Here is a 17,703-nt window from a genome sequence, read left to right as displayed (position 1 = left end):
TTATTTTCTCTTTCTAACACTGCATAAATCATTTATATCACCGGAATACGAAAGGAAATAGAACGACTATTATTATGGGTTCCTCTCAGTTAAGTACTGAGTTGACCCCGCTGATACAAAGGTAAGTTTCTTGTGACGTCTTGTGAAAAATTAAAACTATGAAAGTTATTTTAACTGTTTAAACTAACTATAAAAATATGAACAAACATTCTAGTATTCAAGTTAGAATGTCATTATTAATTTCAAGATGGACTGTAGTTCCTTATTAGCGATTGTGAAGAGATTGCCGGTAAGTTGTATTAAAATGACCAGGTACTGTAAACGTTAAATCACCATATTAGTTTGTTTTTGGGTTATGTGATAAGGGGTTTCTTTTATGAAGATGTTGAAAAGAGAGCTTTTGGTGCCTTCAAGAAGTTTATTTTGTGTTTTTGCTCTATTGTTTTAAGGTTGATTTATTTGGCAAGGTGAAGATTTTATGGTAGGCGTTTTTATTATTAAATTTGGAAGTATTCATAAAAATTAGTGTTAAATGGAAAGCTCAATGAAATTGAAGAAATAGATTTAATATGATTTTCACGGTCAAAAGTATTATGGTGATTTGTTTACATTTTTGTTTCTTTGTTCAAAAGTATTTTGGTGATTTGTTTACATTTTTGTTTCTTTGTTCAAAAGTATTTTAGTGATTTGTTTACATTTTTGTTTCTTTGTTCAAAAGTATTTTTAGTGATTTGTTTACATTTTTGTTTCTTTGTTCAAAAGTATTATAGTGATTTGTTTACATTTTTGTTTCTTTGTTCAAAAGTATTATAGTGATTTAGATTACACATCTGCCCCGATAATGGACACTGTAATGCTGTTCAAAACGATGGATAAAGAAGGAGGTAGCCCAACACGTCATTATACCCCAAAAACAAATCACTATAATAAATTTAATGATTGAATTTGTTTACTTTTGGTCCTTTTTGTTCGTTGTTATGTAACAGTTCTTCAATGGACGCTATACAATGAATTACAAAAATACATAACAACCTCCGAACTAATTAATATCAGTACCAATAGTCATTTAATACTATAACTGATTAGTATTTCCCCTCAGGCCTCTGACATATTCTGTCAGAAGATTGGAGTATTTCCGCTTTGCAATAACTTCCAACTAAAGAAAACATTTCTAAACGTATCCGAAAACCAAATACCTACGCTTAAACTAAAATTTCTTTTAACGAATAAATATATTTGGAAAATGCAATTATTGGACAAGTGCACTATGAACGTTGTTGTCACATTTTTTTAGCTTATATATATTGAAATAAAATAAGTTTCAATTTTATTTCAAATTACGGTCTGACTATTTGGTTTCATGGAGGTGGAATTTAATTCTTCTGTGGTTAACTTCTTGTTTTGAACATAAAGCGTGGTGTTTTCTCTTTCTAATACCGTTTAGATCATATCAGAGAGAACAACGATTTATAAGAGACCTTCTGAGGTGTGAGAATGAGCTGTTCTCAAAAGCGAACAAATTAGCATGATGGGTTAACTCTTCAAGCCTCGGAAGGACATTTTAGCCACAAACATCGTGTTCCATTAGAGGACAGATCTGACCGGGGCATCCATACATTACTAAAGTATTTAAAAAAAAATGTGATTTCTACGTCGTAAGATAAAAAATATTTTTAAACATGAAAACCGGATAAAATCCAAACATTTTGTCAAAATTTATGATTACAAATTTGCGGGATATTTCCATTGACAGTTAAAATTTAAAAATTATTTTAATTTTTTTATTGTATAAACGGCATAAAAAGTGAAGTTTTCTTACTAATTCCCTACACAAAAAGAATTTGTTTTCTAAATATTCTATTCTTTCAAAATTATGGACGATTCGAGTCAAAATGTCCTGGTAAATTTTTTTGTCAACATTTTACGTGTTTGATATTAATTTTTGTTTTTTTAGAAATATCACTGTTTATTTCAAATACAAACACGTAAAAGAAAATTATATCCAGTATCTAAAATTTATTTCTTTTTAAGACCACTGCAAAAATAAGCAATATTTGGCACATTTTAGATACCTCGAAATACCATGAAATTTCACCATTTCAGGTAAAAATATTTTAAAAATTGAAAGGTTAATAAAAAACGATAAACTTTAACGAAAATAAATAATGTTTAGTGAAAATAATAAAGTTGACTCAAAATGTAAGCCGACACATCACGAACGCAGATTTCGGCCGAGTAAAAATTTCGGCCGATTTTGGCCGAAACTGAAATCGCGGCCGAAACTGATCGAAATTTAAACCGAAACACGGTCGGTCACTAGAATAAGGGTCTTATTCAGGCCAGTAACAACAAGCTTACATCGTAGGTCAACAGTTATCCACAAGATGACTCCAAGAACGCAGATACAGAAGATACCATCTGAGAAGGGTTGCTAGTATTTTTGGTCTGGTGAATAATACTCAACCCTTCCTTCATAAATTCTAAATGGAACTGACAGCTATCTTTGTACCCACAGTAGTAAGATAATGGGAGATGTCTTCACGCACATAATACCTTCACGTTGTGCGTCCTTAGAAAGGTGCTGATTTACGACAAGTGTTCAAAATTTACACCCACAATTCAATTAAAGGTGTAAGGTCATTAAATATAATTGGATAAACTTTCTATAAAGCTCTACAAATCGTCAACATACCTGCCGTGGTTCTGATATTATTTTTTTTTAATAATATTCGTAGTTAGTACAGTAAAGAGGTTTGTGTGGTAAAAATATATCCGAAATAGATCCTAAAAGATTGAATGTTTGGTGATCGTTTGATAAACTTTATTTGGAATGGGGGAAATTAAGGTATGCAGGGCAGATGTAAGGAGAAAGGAGTATCAAGAGAATGTATAACATGCAAGTGGATGGTATAAGTTGTTTGGAATGCTCTTGGAGGACAAAATAGAAGAAAAAGTATATGTATTGAAATCTAACAATAATAATTCGAATATAATTCTTCCGTCTGGTCCACTCACTTTAAAATCATCTCTGATTCCAATGAAAAATTCAATATAAATTTTTAAGATATATGAACTACTATAAACTCGATCTACCTACAGAAACAATAAATTAAAACCACTTGATGGAGTAATTAAAATTACTAATTTTTTTAATGATATTATAGACAGCCCTGATTTACTTATCCTAAATACTAACTGGAAATGCTTTAGTAAAACTTATTTTTAATTGCGACAACAATATCAGGGAGATAATCGCTCGTTCCTAGATTGCATGCAGTTGGCAATACTTTCTCCGAAATAGTAGATGTGTTCGACTGTACGGAATTTAGTAACAAGAAGGCTATAATAGCATACCTCAATAAAAGTATCATGTTAGCTTTTATTATTATTTTTCATGTGTTCAGAAAAGGGAAACAAAATTGTCTTTTCCGTTTTAAATGTACTTACACGTGGTTTTGTTTTATGTAAGCTTTATTGGTTTGTGAAAAAAAAGTATTTTATGTGGTTTAGTTGGTATCCATAATATAGTGAGTTTTCGCGCGGGTTCTTGTAACTTGTGATACTAACCCCAATGTCACGTCATCTTAATGAAAGCATCAAAACGAGATATGGAGAGATGAGTTATTATTGTAATTTATTTGAGCACAGCAAAATGTCATGATTCAAATTATACCGCGTATTTTGAACCCCTTCCCTAACTATAACTTGCGGCGGTAGTCATGGGAATAACGAGTAACCTTAAATCTCTTAATTAGGTACAACAGATGCTGTGCCAGAGATAACAGCAGGTGTGGTTAACTTTTCCGGTTTTATAAAAGGTGCACGGAGTCAAGTACTGTTCCAGAGACATGTTTAGAGGAATTCTTTAGTCCTCTAACTGGGATTTAGTGACGGAAATGGTATTTAGTGGTCTGCAAAAAACCATTAGAAAAATATTGTCCTTAACTGGTATTATTTATAGGTACTGGAAAAATGTACAATGTGTACGTAGTTTTTTTATAAAATTCCTGGAGTTTAGTATGTGTGTAAGCTTATGAAGTAACTAAAATATATTTAAAGTTTTTAGCTATGTTCAAGGGAAGTTTTGACAGGAAAACTTGAGTGCAAATAAAGGAGATAACTTGCGGAAGCTTTGTGATGCAGTACGTAAAATCTGACAAACTAGTTCGCCCAAACCCTAAACAAAAACTTGTGGGGTGTTATACGTAATTTGATATATTGCTGTGAGTGGTGGTTTTATCTAATTAGAGGTAGTGCAGTGAACTTCCAAAGAAATAATACGGCAAAAAAGAATTATGAAATATGATTTAATTATACCTGAATTATGATATAACAACAGTTCGAAAAATACGCCACCATTTCATAATCTTTGCCTGTACAAATAAACAGCCCACTAAGACTCCGTAGTAAAAAAAATAGGAACGGCGCGCGATTTCATACGTGCGGATTCCGGAACGCACATATTATGAAGAGAAAAAACCTATTGGATATTTCATACAACAAGTTATCGCATACGAGTAAGAAATATATTATTACATGTTTGAAATTCAATCTTTTGAGTTATCATGGTGGCAAAATTAATCCTGCCACAAATGTGACCTTATGCTTTTTTTCCGGTATTACCTAATAACTACGTATTGCTGTCTTAAAATGATAGGTACTTTACTAAACGCCTCTTAAAAAATATCATAGTCCTCTCCACACCCACTTTTCAAATGAAGTGACTCCGTAATATATAGACCCCAAATTATTATAATTTTAAACAAATAATTATGTGCAAGCTTTTGGAGTTGAGATTTTGATTTGAAAGTTAATCAATGTTTATACTGTCACACCGCATTTTTTTCAATTACATTGTAAATTTCTTTTCCTTTTCTTCCTTTAATCGTCCTTTCCGAAAAAAATTCATTAAAATAATATTCTCTAGTTAAAACTAACTAAAAAATAATTTTCACAGCTTGAATGTTATTTAAATTTATATATTTAACGGCCGTATGGCTATTTGCAAATATAATACATCTCGAACCATAAATAAGTAATTTTCTTAACAATTTTCAATAAGGCTATTAAAATTTTATGATTTATTTTGGTAGAATAAGTCCCCTTTTCGATAAATGGATGTTTGAAAGCTGTGTGGTTGATATTGAAAATTACGTTTAAATTTATGAGTTTTTTTATATCGGGTGGACTGGTGCGAAACACTCTACGGACACGAGTGGGACGGTTAGTGTAGGCTTCGTGAGAACGGGTCGTTTCTTTGACTCGTACAGGGTATCTGTTTTTCCTTCTTCATATAATATCTGAGTCTCTTCAAGATCAGTATTAATATATCTCTTCCTACACAGATCCTACCTTAACCCGCCTCACAAAACTGCCAAATCCAGCTAAAGTGATGTTATAATAGCAATATATTAATCATATAAATCTGCAGCGTGTGTTTTCCAGAAAACGAACCATATACATAAATAGTTTTACTATAATTCAACCATATTAAATACCTACAATGCAGGAGCTGAATAAATAATTAACGAGACGTAGTGCATATTTCGGGACCCTTGGCGGTGGCATCCATTCAAACTATTGGAAAACGAACTTGTCGAAGCACTTCCAAAACTGTGGAAAATTTACAAACCATATCTGATATTGAATTTTGGGGAGTTTAAATATAATAATTAACATTACAAAAGGGTAAGGCGAGAACTAAATAAACTTATTTCAAATATAGTCAATATGTTTTTGCGACGATGAAATTGGTGTAGTATTAGAAATATTTAAAATGTAAACCGTTTTTGTACATACAAAACATACAAATTTACCTACCTACTAACAAGTAAAAACTATCATTGCATGCCACAGTTTTATCTAAGTCAGAAAGCATCGCGTTCACATTCAATGCATACCATTAACTTATGTGTAACTACTGTATATAACCTCAGCCAAACTAAATATATATTATCATTAAACAGGCGTCAACAAGCAAATGTGCTCTGTGCTCTACAAATTAACTTATAAAGTTCCAAATATGCCTCAAACCAATGTAAAATCCAAAAATATGTGGTGATAATAAATGTTTAAATCAACTTAAATTAATAATATCTGATTCTTTACAGTTATTTAAACTCCTCACTCACAAACACTAAAGTAATCAAAACATCAGACATTTTTTTCGTTCATATTACAATGAATTTGGTATTCTTTAAAATATCAACTTATTATCCATATTGAAAAGTAATTCTTTAATAATGTTTTTATATAATAACGCAAACAAAGCCAAAGCCGTTTGTATTTTATTTTATGAACACTAATAATGCGATATGTTTCTAAGAATTACACGTAAAGGCACGTGTGATTTGAAATCCTTGATTTATTTATGAGATTGAGAAGCATCATTTTTTAAATAAGATGTAGTATTATTACACAGACAACCATTAGCATGTCCATTAATATAATAAAGTAAATAAGATTTTATAACGTTAAGTTAGGACCATGAAGACTTTTATTTAATATGAAAAAGCGAGTCAATTATTTCCGTAAATTATTGTAAATTTTCTTATCGAAGGGGAAAGTTCCCCAAACCCTTTTCGAAATGGGGTAGAAAAAGGTCATCCTAAATGAATAATGAACGTTATTTTATGGAGCTGAAAAATAAGTGATACCTAATCCACCGTAATACTTAGAATGAACAGGCCAATTGAACAGATGGTGTAGTGGGTAGGGATGGACGACTGACCTCGGTCTGGCGACCTGGGAATAGTAGCGGTCCAGTTGCTGCAGGATCTTTAGGGCGTCAGCCATGTTAGCGTCGTCGGAGTCCGCAGAGACCAGCGCCAAGGACGTCACCAGGAGCACCAGCCCCAGGGCCAGAAGGAGGTTGCGGGGAGACATGGCGCTAAGCTGGGGGCAAAGGATAAATATGTCAGTAAAAGGTATCATTCATAATATAAGCATTTTATTTATAAACCAATAAACAAGTATCTATTTTGTTTTCCTTGGACAAACACGACAGTGAAATGTAAATATCGTATGTAAATAAAAGGTAGAGAAAAAACAGAGATAAACATAGAAAATACTGAATTATTCCAAAGTAATAACTAATGTCATTTACTAATTTTTAACACATATATTTTATAACGACAGTTATGTTATGACAGTTATAGCGACAATTGACAACTATATCAAATTACATAAAAATTCATAAAAAGTCACCCTGGTATCGCGACGTCCTTATACTATAATGAATTTTGATGCACGCAAATGTAAACAAAGTTGCTCGGTGCACTCTGTTCGTTTGTTTCCATGATGCAATCAGGTATTATATTAATTATCAATTAGAAAAGTGTTGTTTTAATTATATTATTCTTTTTAAATAATTGAAATTCTCAAAAAAATATTATTATTCACAATTCATACATTTTTACAAGTCGAATAAAAATGCCCGCTGTTTAATTATTAGTATGATATCTTGTATTAAGAAATATTTTACCGCAACATTTTACATAAGACTTTTATATAGCTACCTTTAGTATCATGCACTAATACAATAATGCTTGTATTAATGGATACTCTGGGGAAATCATAACGATTGATTTTAGGCAAACCTCACATTAATCATGAAGTTAACCTTCTCCGAAGAATCTGACAGTCTATTATTTATTATCGTGTGGCATGCACCAAGAAGAAACATTGGCAAATATTAATAAGTAAAATTTTATAAAAATAATCATGTTCCAGAAACAAAAACACAAAGATTCGTGCGTGAACACAAACACTAAAATTATTTTAGTTTCAATTTACTTACATTTTTTGCATAATTTATACTATGCTACGATTTTCCCAAGGATTAGAGATTTTTAAGGAGTATGTATTTGACCTTTATTCGTAAAACTTTTACTTTATTACTAATAAACGTGTTTTCAATTGTATTGATTATATTTCCTAACAAAACATCAACATAATATTTTCAAACGTACCATACATACCTTTAATGTATATTTAGGGTATCGTTTGTAGGATTAATATGTGTTGAACACACATAATTTGAATTATTATTATTATGTAGGTAACATGTTCTATCGAAAACAACAAACAAACTTGTGTAATGTAATAATGGGTTCAAAAATACCATACAATTATTTTCTTACATCCTATTTACCAATCAATATTATCAGTTATTTTCAGGTTTTAAGGTTTCTGCTGAAACTGAATGCTTTACTTTATAATGGTGTGAAATCCTTCCCACTCATCAATTTTAGGTACAGAGGTGTGCAGATTATTAGACGCAAGAACAAATTGTTATGTTCTTTTTTTTTATTTTTTATTATTCATAAATCTAATATGATTTGCTAATGTACGCCTCACTGGGTACTTTACCCGTGCTGAGGTCTTAAACTTTGTACTGGTTTTTTTATATGCCAACAATGATATCCAAATGGTGATGGAACATTCATGCACGGCAAAGCTCCTTTTTTATGCAAAACCGCACAAGAGTCTCAACTGCTCCTAACGGTCGGGAGCCAGTGAGACTATGGCATCCCCAATCGGGGTATGTTATGAGGCTAAAGGTAGTGGGAAGAGGAAGAATATGGGGAAGAGAAAGGTGGGAAAGTACCTTGCCATTCAGATCTGATCACCAAATACGACAAAGGCCATTTCAAGCAAAGTTTCAATTCTGAATGGTTGTCTTCCACCACGGCGATACTGAGGGTATCTTACATTCTGAAACGTGACGCAAATATAATATGTATTATTTTTAAATGAGCAATTTGTGACAAACACAAATTAATCACATAAAATTTGCTTGCGCACGCCCAGATTTTAACCCGCGACCACCAGCTTGCTTGTCGAGAGCCTTACCCCTCGACCATTATCCCTGCCACAGTGCCAAAGTTGTGCACAAAAATATCTTCAAGATAGGGCGAATTACAACGCTCCTGTGGCCTGGAAATAGTCCCGATATATAAAAAAAACTATTTTCGATTGTGAAAAAATTAAATAACAAAAGATAACCACTCATCATTGAACTTCAATGCCACTCATCGAAGAACTCATTCAAGTTGACATCACAACCAATACATTAAAAAAACGCATGCTAGCAAGAATTAAATTATTTCTTAAGAACAAAGAAATTTTCACCTAACAGTAGATATCAATAAAGTTTGAAAACTAAAATAAAATCATTTGAGTCTAATAATCTGCACAAGTCTGTACAATAATTTTACAGGATATTCATTAGCGGAGCTTATCATAATGTTAAATCAAGCAACAAAATTTTGATTCTATTAATAATGCGTAGTTCCACGAAAAATAAAATCGTTAATTTAATTTTTTTATATACTAAAAATCAATCCAACTGCCTGTTTTGTATTGCCTTCATGTGTAAGAAGAATGAAAAACACTACAAATTTCATAATATAAAATTGTTTCGTTTAATAGTCTATTTTTTCTAAACCTATGTTTATATGCGTACATTAATTTGTCGTTGAAATTGAAAACTTTTCATAAGCCCTAGTATCTCTGTTGGAGTTTTGAGTTAGCTAGTTGGCTTGTTGGATAGTTCTTAGTTGAACGTTCAGTATTAAAACTAAACCGTGGCGTTCTCGTGTATTACGAAAAATATTTATTTTGTATTAAAAAAATAATAATTTTAAATTTTTTTTGTATTTGAATTTTAAATTGAAGAAATACAGAAAAATGATAATAAAATTTCAACTAATTAAGGATTGGGCAAGCTTTTATATATTATCTAAATATAATAGAATGACACGTGCCTTAAGTTTTCCCATATGAGTATAATATTTAAACGCGAAGATGAATCTACCAATGTTGGGGTGGCATATGCACTGGAAACTGCATCACACGCCGGATACGGAAGTCCGACATCCGGTTTAACTACCAACCGTTGTCCATTCAACGCTGTCGTAAAGTTACACTTATAATTACGTACACAAGTTTAACATTATTGTTGTTACTTAGTTTCGCAAATGCATTTAGCGACCTTTGAATCAGTGTTCCGTGACCGAGAAGAACCTTCGAAACGAACTCCGTTTCTTGTATTTTCAGTAAGAACAAAAAATACAGTTATGACAAGAAAGGGCATAAAGGTAAATATATATAAACGCTTAGTACGCACTTCAAAGAAAACACTTCGTAGTAGTAAGATTTTAATGACAAGTAAGTATTTTAGTTTCCAGAAATGGAAAATAATATGTTAATAGTTATTTCATTAAAATTGAAATCAATTGTCAAATCACTTAGCGGCCACTTTTACAGATGTGTAAGTTTTAAGGTTAGTTTATATTTTTTTCTTATTTAACCCAAAATACTTACCGATCATAAAATATGTTCTAAGTTTGGGTTAAATTAAAAAAAGATTTTTTTTAAATTGATTAAAATAACTATTTTATTACTATATGAAAACACGGCGTGAAAAAAAAGACATGAAGTTATCCGCTTTTTACAAATAGCTACTAAAATGCATTATTTTCCTTTTCCTGAAACTGAAATACTTCTCATTATTATCAATTATCAAAGCGTCCTTATTTTCTCTGCATAAACATTTTTTAATTCAGCGAAGAGAAAGGGATCGTGGTTAACCAAAGAGGAGAAACATCTTCAAAAAAACACACGCACGTTTTTACGCACAGAAAACGATTTTGGTTTTAGAAATAAAAGCAAAAACATCAACTTTTGATAAGTCAATGTTATTGCTGGGAAACCTTTCTCGCCATCGAATTATTTGTTTTCTCGTTTGTGATTTTTAGGTGAAGGTGTACTATAAACTTAAGTATTACTATAAAAATCAAGAACGACTTTCGCAAGTTGTATTTTTTTTCTACCGTTGGCAACAGTTTAGCCTTCGGAAGGCATTATCAAAATGAGAATGAAGCCACTGACGTTTAAGAAAAGATGTTTTTTTTTTGTTTTTAGGCATCAGTTATAAATTATAAGCACCAAATACCGAATGATTTTTTCTGATTAGCTACAAAGGGATTCGATTGTTTTTTGTTATTATTAATATTGACGAGAAGTTATAATAATGTAATTAACATCTCTCCAATGTACATACCTACCCAATTTGAATTTTGTATGTACATATATTGGATCCTGATTTACTAATAAAATCGTTGTATTAGAGTGGCGAATAGATAGTATTTTTGGTTTGGTTACGGTTTATGAGAAAAGATTTTGAATTTTTGGCATTACTCCTAACATTAAACAAGGCAAAATATCTGGAGCGGGTTGAAATTAATGTTTATTTTTTTATTTGAATACCGCACTAGACTCCCAAATGCTCCCAACCATCTGAAATCAATGATTCTATGACTTCCTCAACTGGTACATGTGTTAGGCTAAACGTAGCTGCGAGGGGAAGGAGATGGGGGAGTGGAAAATGGGGAAGTACTTGGCTACTCAGGTCTGGTCAAAAGGTCTGAAAGCCACTTCAAGCAACGTTTCAATTCCTTAATGGTGGTCTTACACCAGGGCGATACTGAGAGTATCCACTCCTGTGGAATCTTTGTAAGTCGTAATATTATTTTAAAGGCTTTCTTCATTGCAAACGCCACTTTTATTTATTAAATGTGGGGGGGTTGAAAATCAAAAAAATAATGTGGTTTCATATTTTATTTGTGCTGATTTCTTCACCACCTGTTGTTCGATTCGTAGAGTTTAAGAGCTTTAAGGGTGGTCTTTGTACGGCGACATGGTAAAACGCTTTAGTGTTGAAGTGTTGGGTCGTGATGTTTGCGTGATCTTTGGGCTAAATCGGAATGGCAATAGCTGGTTCACCTATTCGCATTCTTACTTCAATTGTGCTTTTCTTTGGAACCTACCATTTGTCATATTCCAGTGATTACAATTTTGGCTATGGAGTATTATATGGACTACAAACGAATATCAAAATATGACAAAAATTATCATTTTTATTTATCCTGACTAATGACATAATACATAATGCTTTGCAGGTAAATATTGCACACTTATAGTTTTGTATTATTGATGTACCTACTGGTGGACGCAATCTATAGGCCATAAGTTTTTTTGTTTTTATTAAATTTTTGACCATCGACCAAGTTATTAAATATCTATAGCTAATATTATTAGATAGAACCTTCGAAAAAATTCTTCTTCAAAAACGACGCTGTACAAATCATCCCAATATTATTACTATTTATTGTTATTGTGAATGATTCGTAGAACTGATTCGTAGATTCCAGAATGTAAGATACTCTCAGTATCGCCCTGGTGGGAGACCACCATTCAGAATTGAAACGTTGCTTGAAATGGCTTTGGTCGTATTTGCTGATCAGATTTAAATGGCCAGGTACTTCCCCACCTTCCTCTTCCCCATATTCTTCCTCGCCCCACTACCTTCAGCCTCATAACATACCCCAATTGGGGATGCCATAGTCTCACTGGCTCCCGACCGTTAGGATCAGTTGAACTCTTGTGCGGTTACAACATACAAGTATTTACTGTGGTATTTAGGAAGGTTCAATAAAAGTCAATTGACTGTAATTTGCACACTGCACAGTCCGGGATACGAACCCGCAATACCCGTATAATCCTACCGCAACTGATAGAACAGGGCGCTACGAAGTTCGTCATATTAGATTTATGCAACGTAATTATTGAAAATAAAAATGTACCCGTCAAGTACATTTCTATTTTGATGCAGCATAAACATTTGTGCAATACGAATTCATGTGAAAATTAATTAATCAAGAATTACTTATTTATATCCGTAGAGCTATTTTTGCTCTGCATGTAATAATTCCATAATCGCAATGCATTTATTTTTGATAATTTCAATTACTGAAGGAATTCTGTTGTAATATTTTAAATTAAAAAAGTTAATGATTTTAGTACATTGATAAGCAGAACCGGTTATAATAAAACATTTTGCTTAAAACACGATAGTTTTTTTGTATAGTACTCGTACTACAGTATTTTAAATTTCATGAAAAGCGTTTTTTTACAAGTTTTTTAATAGCTTCGTATGAAAACGTACCGTCAGTACATATAAAATATTAAATAAAATAATATATAGGATTTAATTCGTAAATGAGTGTGTACAATCCACCATGATATTAAAGAAATTGATTGGTATTGTTTTTTTTTTAAATACAAAGAACAAATAATATGTCTAATTATTAACATTTCTTTCACTTTTCGAAGGAAGATATTGAATTCGGAACATTTTTTTTCAAAACAAATAAGGTTTCAGCCTAGAAAACTGAAATGTTTCGAGTATTTTACGATATTTTTATCTAAGAATATTCCAAATTATTTTTTCCATCAGATTATTTAATTCTTTTAAAGGCATTTTAATAATGGCCAAGACATTGCCATCATGAGCTTGTGATCAATTAGGTTTGAAACTTCCAAATGTCGGAAACAAGTCAAGAAAACGTATTATTTGCAATATATGTTTGAAAACACTTTAAATAATCACGTTTTAGAATCAACAAAAAAAAAACAAATCGTCCCCAACTCAAAAACAAGAAAAATTAAACCTTGGATTACTCTAGGATTAATAAAAGCCACTAGGAAAAAAAATAAACTTTATAAAATAACACAAAGGCCACTAGTTAACAATAAAATTGTATTATACTATAAAAAGTATAAAAATATACTAACTACACTAATAAGGAAAACGAAAAACGACTACTACTCAAAAATTATAACAGAAGCTAAAGACAATAATAAAAAAATATGGTCAACAATAAATGAAATAATAAATAAAAAGAAAAAATATAAGCACATATCAGAAATCTCAGATGGGGAAATAATATATAACGTACAAAATGACACAAAAAAATGTTGTAATATTTTAAATAACTATTTTAATAACGTGGGAAAAAACCTAGCAAAATCCATAAATAAGACCAATATATCTAATCCACAACAAATAACACAATGTCAAATTAATAAATTTCACCCAGTCACAGAAATCGACATTGACAGAACTATTTCGAAACTAAAAGGAGATTCTGCCCCCGGCTTTGATAACATAGATACTAAAACAATAAAATCGATGAAAAAATACTTAATTCACCCCATAACACATATAATAAACCTAAGTCTAGCAAATGGCGAATTTCCCAATAACTATAAAAGAGCAATTATAACCCCCATTTATAAAACAGACTGTCGTAAAGATCCACAAAATTATCGCCCGATTTCACTTCTCTCGAATATATCAAAAATATATGAAAAAATTGTAAAAAAACAAATTTGGACATTCTTAGAAGAAAATAAAATAATTAATTATAACCAATTCGGATTAAAAAAAAATACAAGTACTCACGACGCGATAGCAAAAATAACCAACTATTTATATACGGCCCTAGATTCCGATAAAAAATGTCTTGGAATATTTATAGACCTCAAAAAAGCTTTCGACAGCATATCACATAAAAAATTAGTAAGTAAATTAAAATCAGTAGGGATTAGTGGAAAAGTCTTAGCATGGATAACTAGTTATTTATATAAAAGACCTCAACAAGTAAAATTACTCAATCAAGTCAGCGATTCAAAATATAGCGACTTTTCAATACCCCAAGGCACGGTTTTGGGACCATTGTTATTTATTATATATGTCAATGATATATTCAATATTTCCAAATATGGAGACATTGTCTCTTACGCTGACGATACAGTCCTACTACTAAAAGCAAACACCTGGTCAGAACTAAATAACATGGCAAATACAGATATCAATGAACTAAAATTATGGTTTGATGAAAACCTGTTGACTTTAAACTCTAAAAAAACTTATTATTTACCATTTTTCATTAAAAAACAAGAAACACCTAAAGAAATAAACATAATTATCCACTCTGTGAAAAATACAGAAAACCACAAATGCAATATGTTATGCACAAACATAGAAAGCAAGACCGATATTAAGTACCTAGGCATAACAATAGACCAGCGTTTAAAATGGTCCCCACATATAAATATTCTGAACAACAGAATAAGGAAACTAACATATATATTTAGATGTTTAAGAGATATTTTAAACGAAAAATTACTTAGAACCACATACTTCGCTTTCTGTCAATCAATTATACAATACGGCATTATAGGCTGGGGCGGTACATATAAAAATCAAACTCAAACAATTTACATATCACAAAAACTAATAATAAAAACCATATTAAAAAAACCCTATTCATATTCGTCCGAACTTTTATTCAAACAATTTAAGGTCAGAAAATTAAGTGCATTATACTTCTACCATGCAACATTACAAATTTATAAAAACTATATTCAAAATAAAATTGCACCCTTTAAAAATAACAGAAATCTTAGACAAACGTCAATACTTCCTACTCCTAAATGTAAAAAAGCAATAGGACAGTTCAACCATGAATATCTCGGAGTTAAATTTTTTAACTCATTACCAGAAAAAATTAGAAACATGAATGCAAATATAAACGAATTCAAAAGCCACCTTAAAAAGTATTCCGAACAGTTGAACTGAATCGTACCAAATATAAACAAATATAACAACACCCCCATACACACAAGCCCTGCTTATTTATGGGGGTACATCGAATACTTATATTATGTAATTAATAACCTACTATATATATGTGTAATTATATTATGTAATTCGTGTATCTTTTTTTACTAATAAAAAAAACTAAAAAAAAAAAAAATATATATATATTTTTAATCTTTCAATCAGAAAAACTTTGACATGGTGTCGAAAATAAGTTTTTCCGAAAAACGGATGATTTTTTAAATAATTTTTTACAAATGTTTATAATATTTTTAGGCCAAACCACTCTATTCAAATCAAATTTAATTCTTAAAATACCCGCCCCTTTGAAATTCTTACTAAATGCATTCTTGAACTCTGTCTAAAAATATTAAAAATCATCAAGATAATTACCCTAAAGATGATTTCTCTTTGTGGTTCATTGATAGGAACCCCTCAAGGGGATTGCTGATGATCAGGCATTTTCAAACACTTGTAGTGCTTTATATCTTGTTTGAAAATCAATAATTAATTTTACACTTTTCATCTTAACCCTACTTGTATCGAACATGGGCAGAAAGGATCGATTTTAAAAACGAGGGGAAAGAAATAAAAATTCAATACACATCATTTGAAGAATGGGTTCGAGTACATATTTCACTTCGTTCATTTTAAAAGGTGCCAGAAAACGTGCTAGCACTATAATGATGTGTTTCTTAGTCGCTCGGTGGGCATTAAATAAGGAGTGCCGAACAGGCAATATAAAAATCAATCCAAAAGATTTATTATAAAAGTTGCTATTACTCCTGTCTTCAACCGAGTTTTAACACAATTTTAAATGAGTGTAACTGTGCAGGGACAAGGGGGTCTAGATTATTTTTATAATAAATGTAGAGTCGTTTAACAAAAAAAGTAGTGTCTTCGTGAGAGCCGTGAAGGAGTAACCATCTGTTACTTATACCAGGGGGGAGGGGTAAGCGGTGGAGCCAGTGTGCTCGGAGAAAAATGAGTATTACTAATTTATTAAAAATCTCTTTTATTATTAGCAATCCGTTTAAAAAGGACTGAAAGGATTTCAGGCCCGTTTCCTGATAAAGTTTTAGACCATTCCTAATATCTAACACATGTTCATGCACCTGCAATTGCTTTGATTTGTCTTTACAGACTACCAAATGTGTATTTTTGGTTGATAACTGTAAACCCAGAACTACCATCCTGATAATTTGACGATACCAATGTCGGTGTGGTTTCTGATGAATGCTATGATGAAATTACAGAAGATTTTAACCGTTATGTCTATATAAAAATGTCAGCTTCCAATTTAAATCTCAAAGCTCTTTAACACCATTCTGAACAAATAATATGAATTGGCAAAACCCCTCTGATTTATGTCTTGAAAAATACGATATGAACAATGTGAATACGCCGGCCATTATTTCTTAATGGGGAGAAAAATAAGAATCTGTTAGGAAGCTGTATCCGTAATACGCCTTGAAGTGAAGTTTCCCGAGTGTTGACCATAATTGAGTAGATTTATGGCCGCTTGATAGATATTGGACAGGAGATAATCCCTAAGAACGACAGCGGCCCGTAATAAGGACTTATTATATTGATCGCTTACACAGTAAAAAGTCGCCGGTTTATTAATGTCTCCAAAAGTTATAAATACTTGAATGTTCTATCCGATTTAGAACATTCATAATACTTTCAAAACTATTATCGGATTTCGTATGTGTATTCAGGGCCGGCCCTATGCGGGCGCAATTGGAGCAGTCCGCTCCAGGCACCGAATTGCCAAAGCGCTGATGAGATCTAACTCCTAAACGTCCTAACACATCGACCTCGAGATTATTTTTCATGAAAACGGCGATACACAAAAATACAAATCATTTGAATATTATTGATTAGAGTGACCACCTACCTAGGCATCTACTGGTTTTGACAAGTGGCGCCAAAATTTTTCTAGCGCCAGGCGCCGTTTGGTTCAGGGCCGGCCCTATGTGTATTTTTCTAAACATTTTCCGTCCCATTGTGGCAATCTGCATTCCCTAGTTTCTTGATTCCGTTAGCTTACTTATTTTACTTCAGCCTAAAATATAACCCATCGTATTTAGACAATAAAACACCATGTTAGTTTCAAAATCAACCAGATTGTAAGTTTATTTTGAAATATTTCCAGTTGACATTCAATTTCAACGTGTATTTTATCTTTTCTT

The 17,703-nt window shown here is 31.6% G+C and overlaps 1 protein-coding gene across 1 annotated transcript in view; it reads right to left on the bottom strand.

Moving 5' to 3' along the window:
• NPF (neuropeptide F) overlaps nucleotides 1-17,703 on the bottom strand; it is a 56,408-nt gene that overhangs the window by 23,394 nt on the left and 15,311 nt on the right. Inside the window, exon 2 of the mRNA XM_089639173.1 lies at nucleotides 6,731-6,894. Within this exon, the coding sequence (XP_089495299.1) occupies nucleotides 6,731-6,885 (155 nt within the window). The 5' untranslated portion in view covers nucleotides 6,886-6,894. The remainder of the gene's footprint in view (nucleotides 1-6,730; nucleotides 6,895-17,703) is intronic.

The sequence above is a fragment of the Hesperophylax consimilis genome, chromosome 14, assembly GCF_061612785.1.
Source record: "Hesperophylax consimilis isolate HC1 chromosome 14, BYU_Hcon_1.0, whole genome shotgun sequence".
Classification (NCBI taxonomy): domain Eukaryota; kingdom Metazoa; phylum Arthropoda; class Insecta; order Trichoptera; family Limnephilidae; genus Hesperophylax; species Hesperophylax consimilis.
This window is presented reverse-complemented; position numbering and strand designations above follow the sequence as displayed.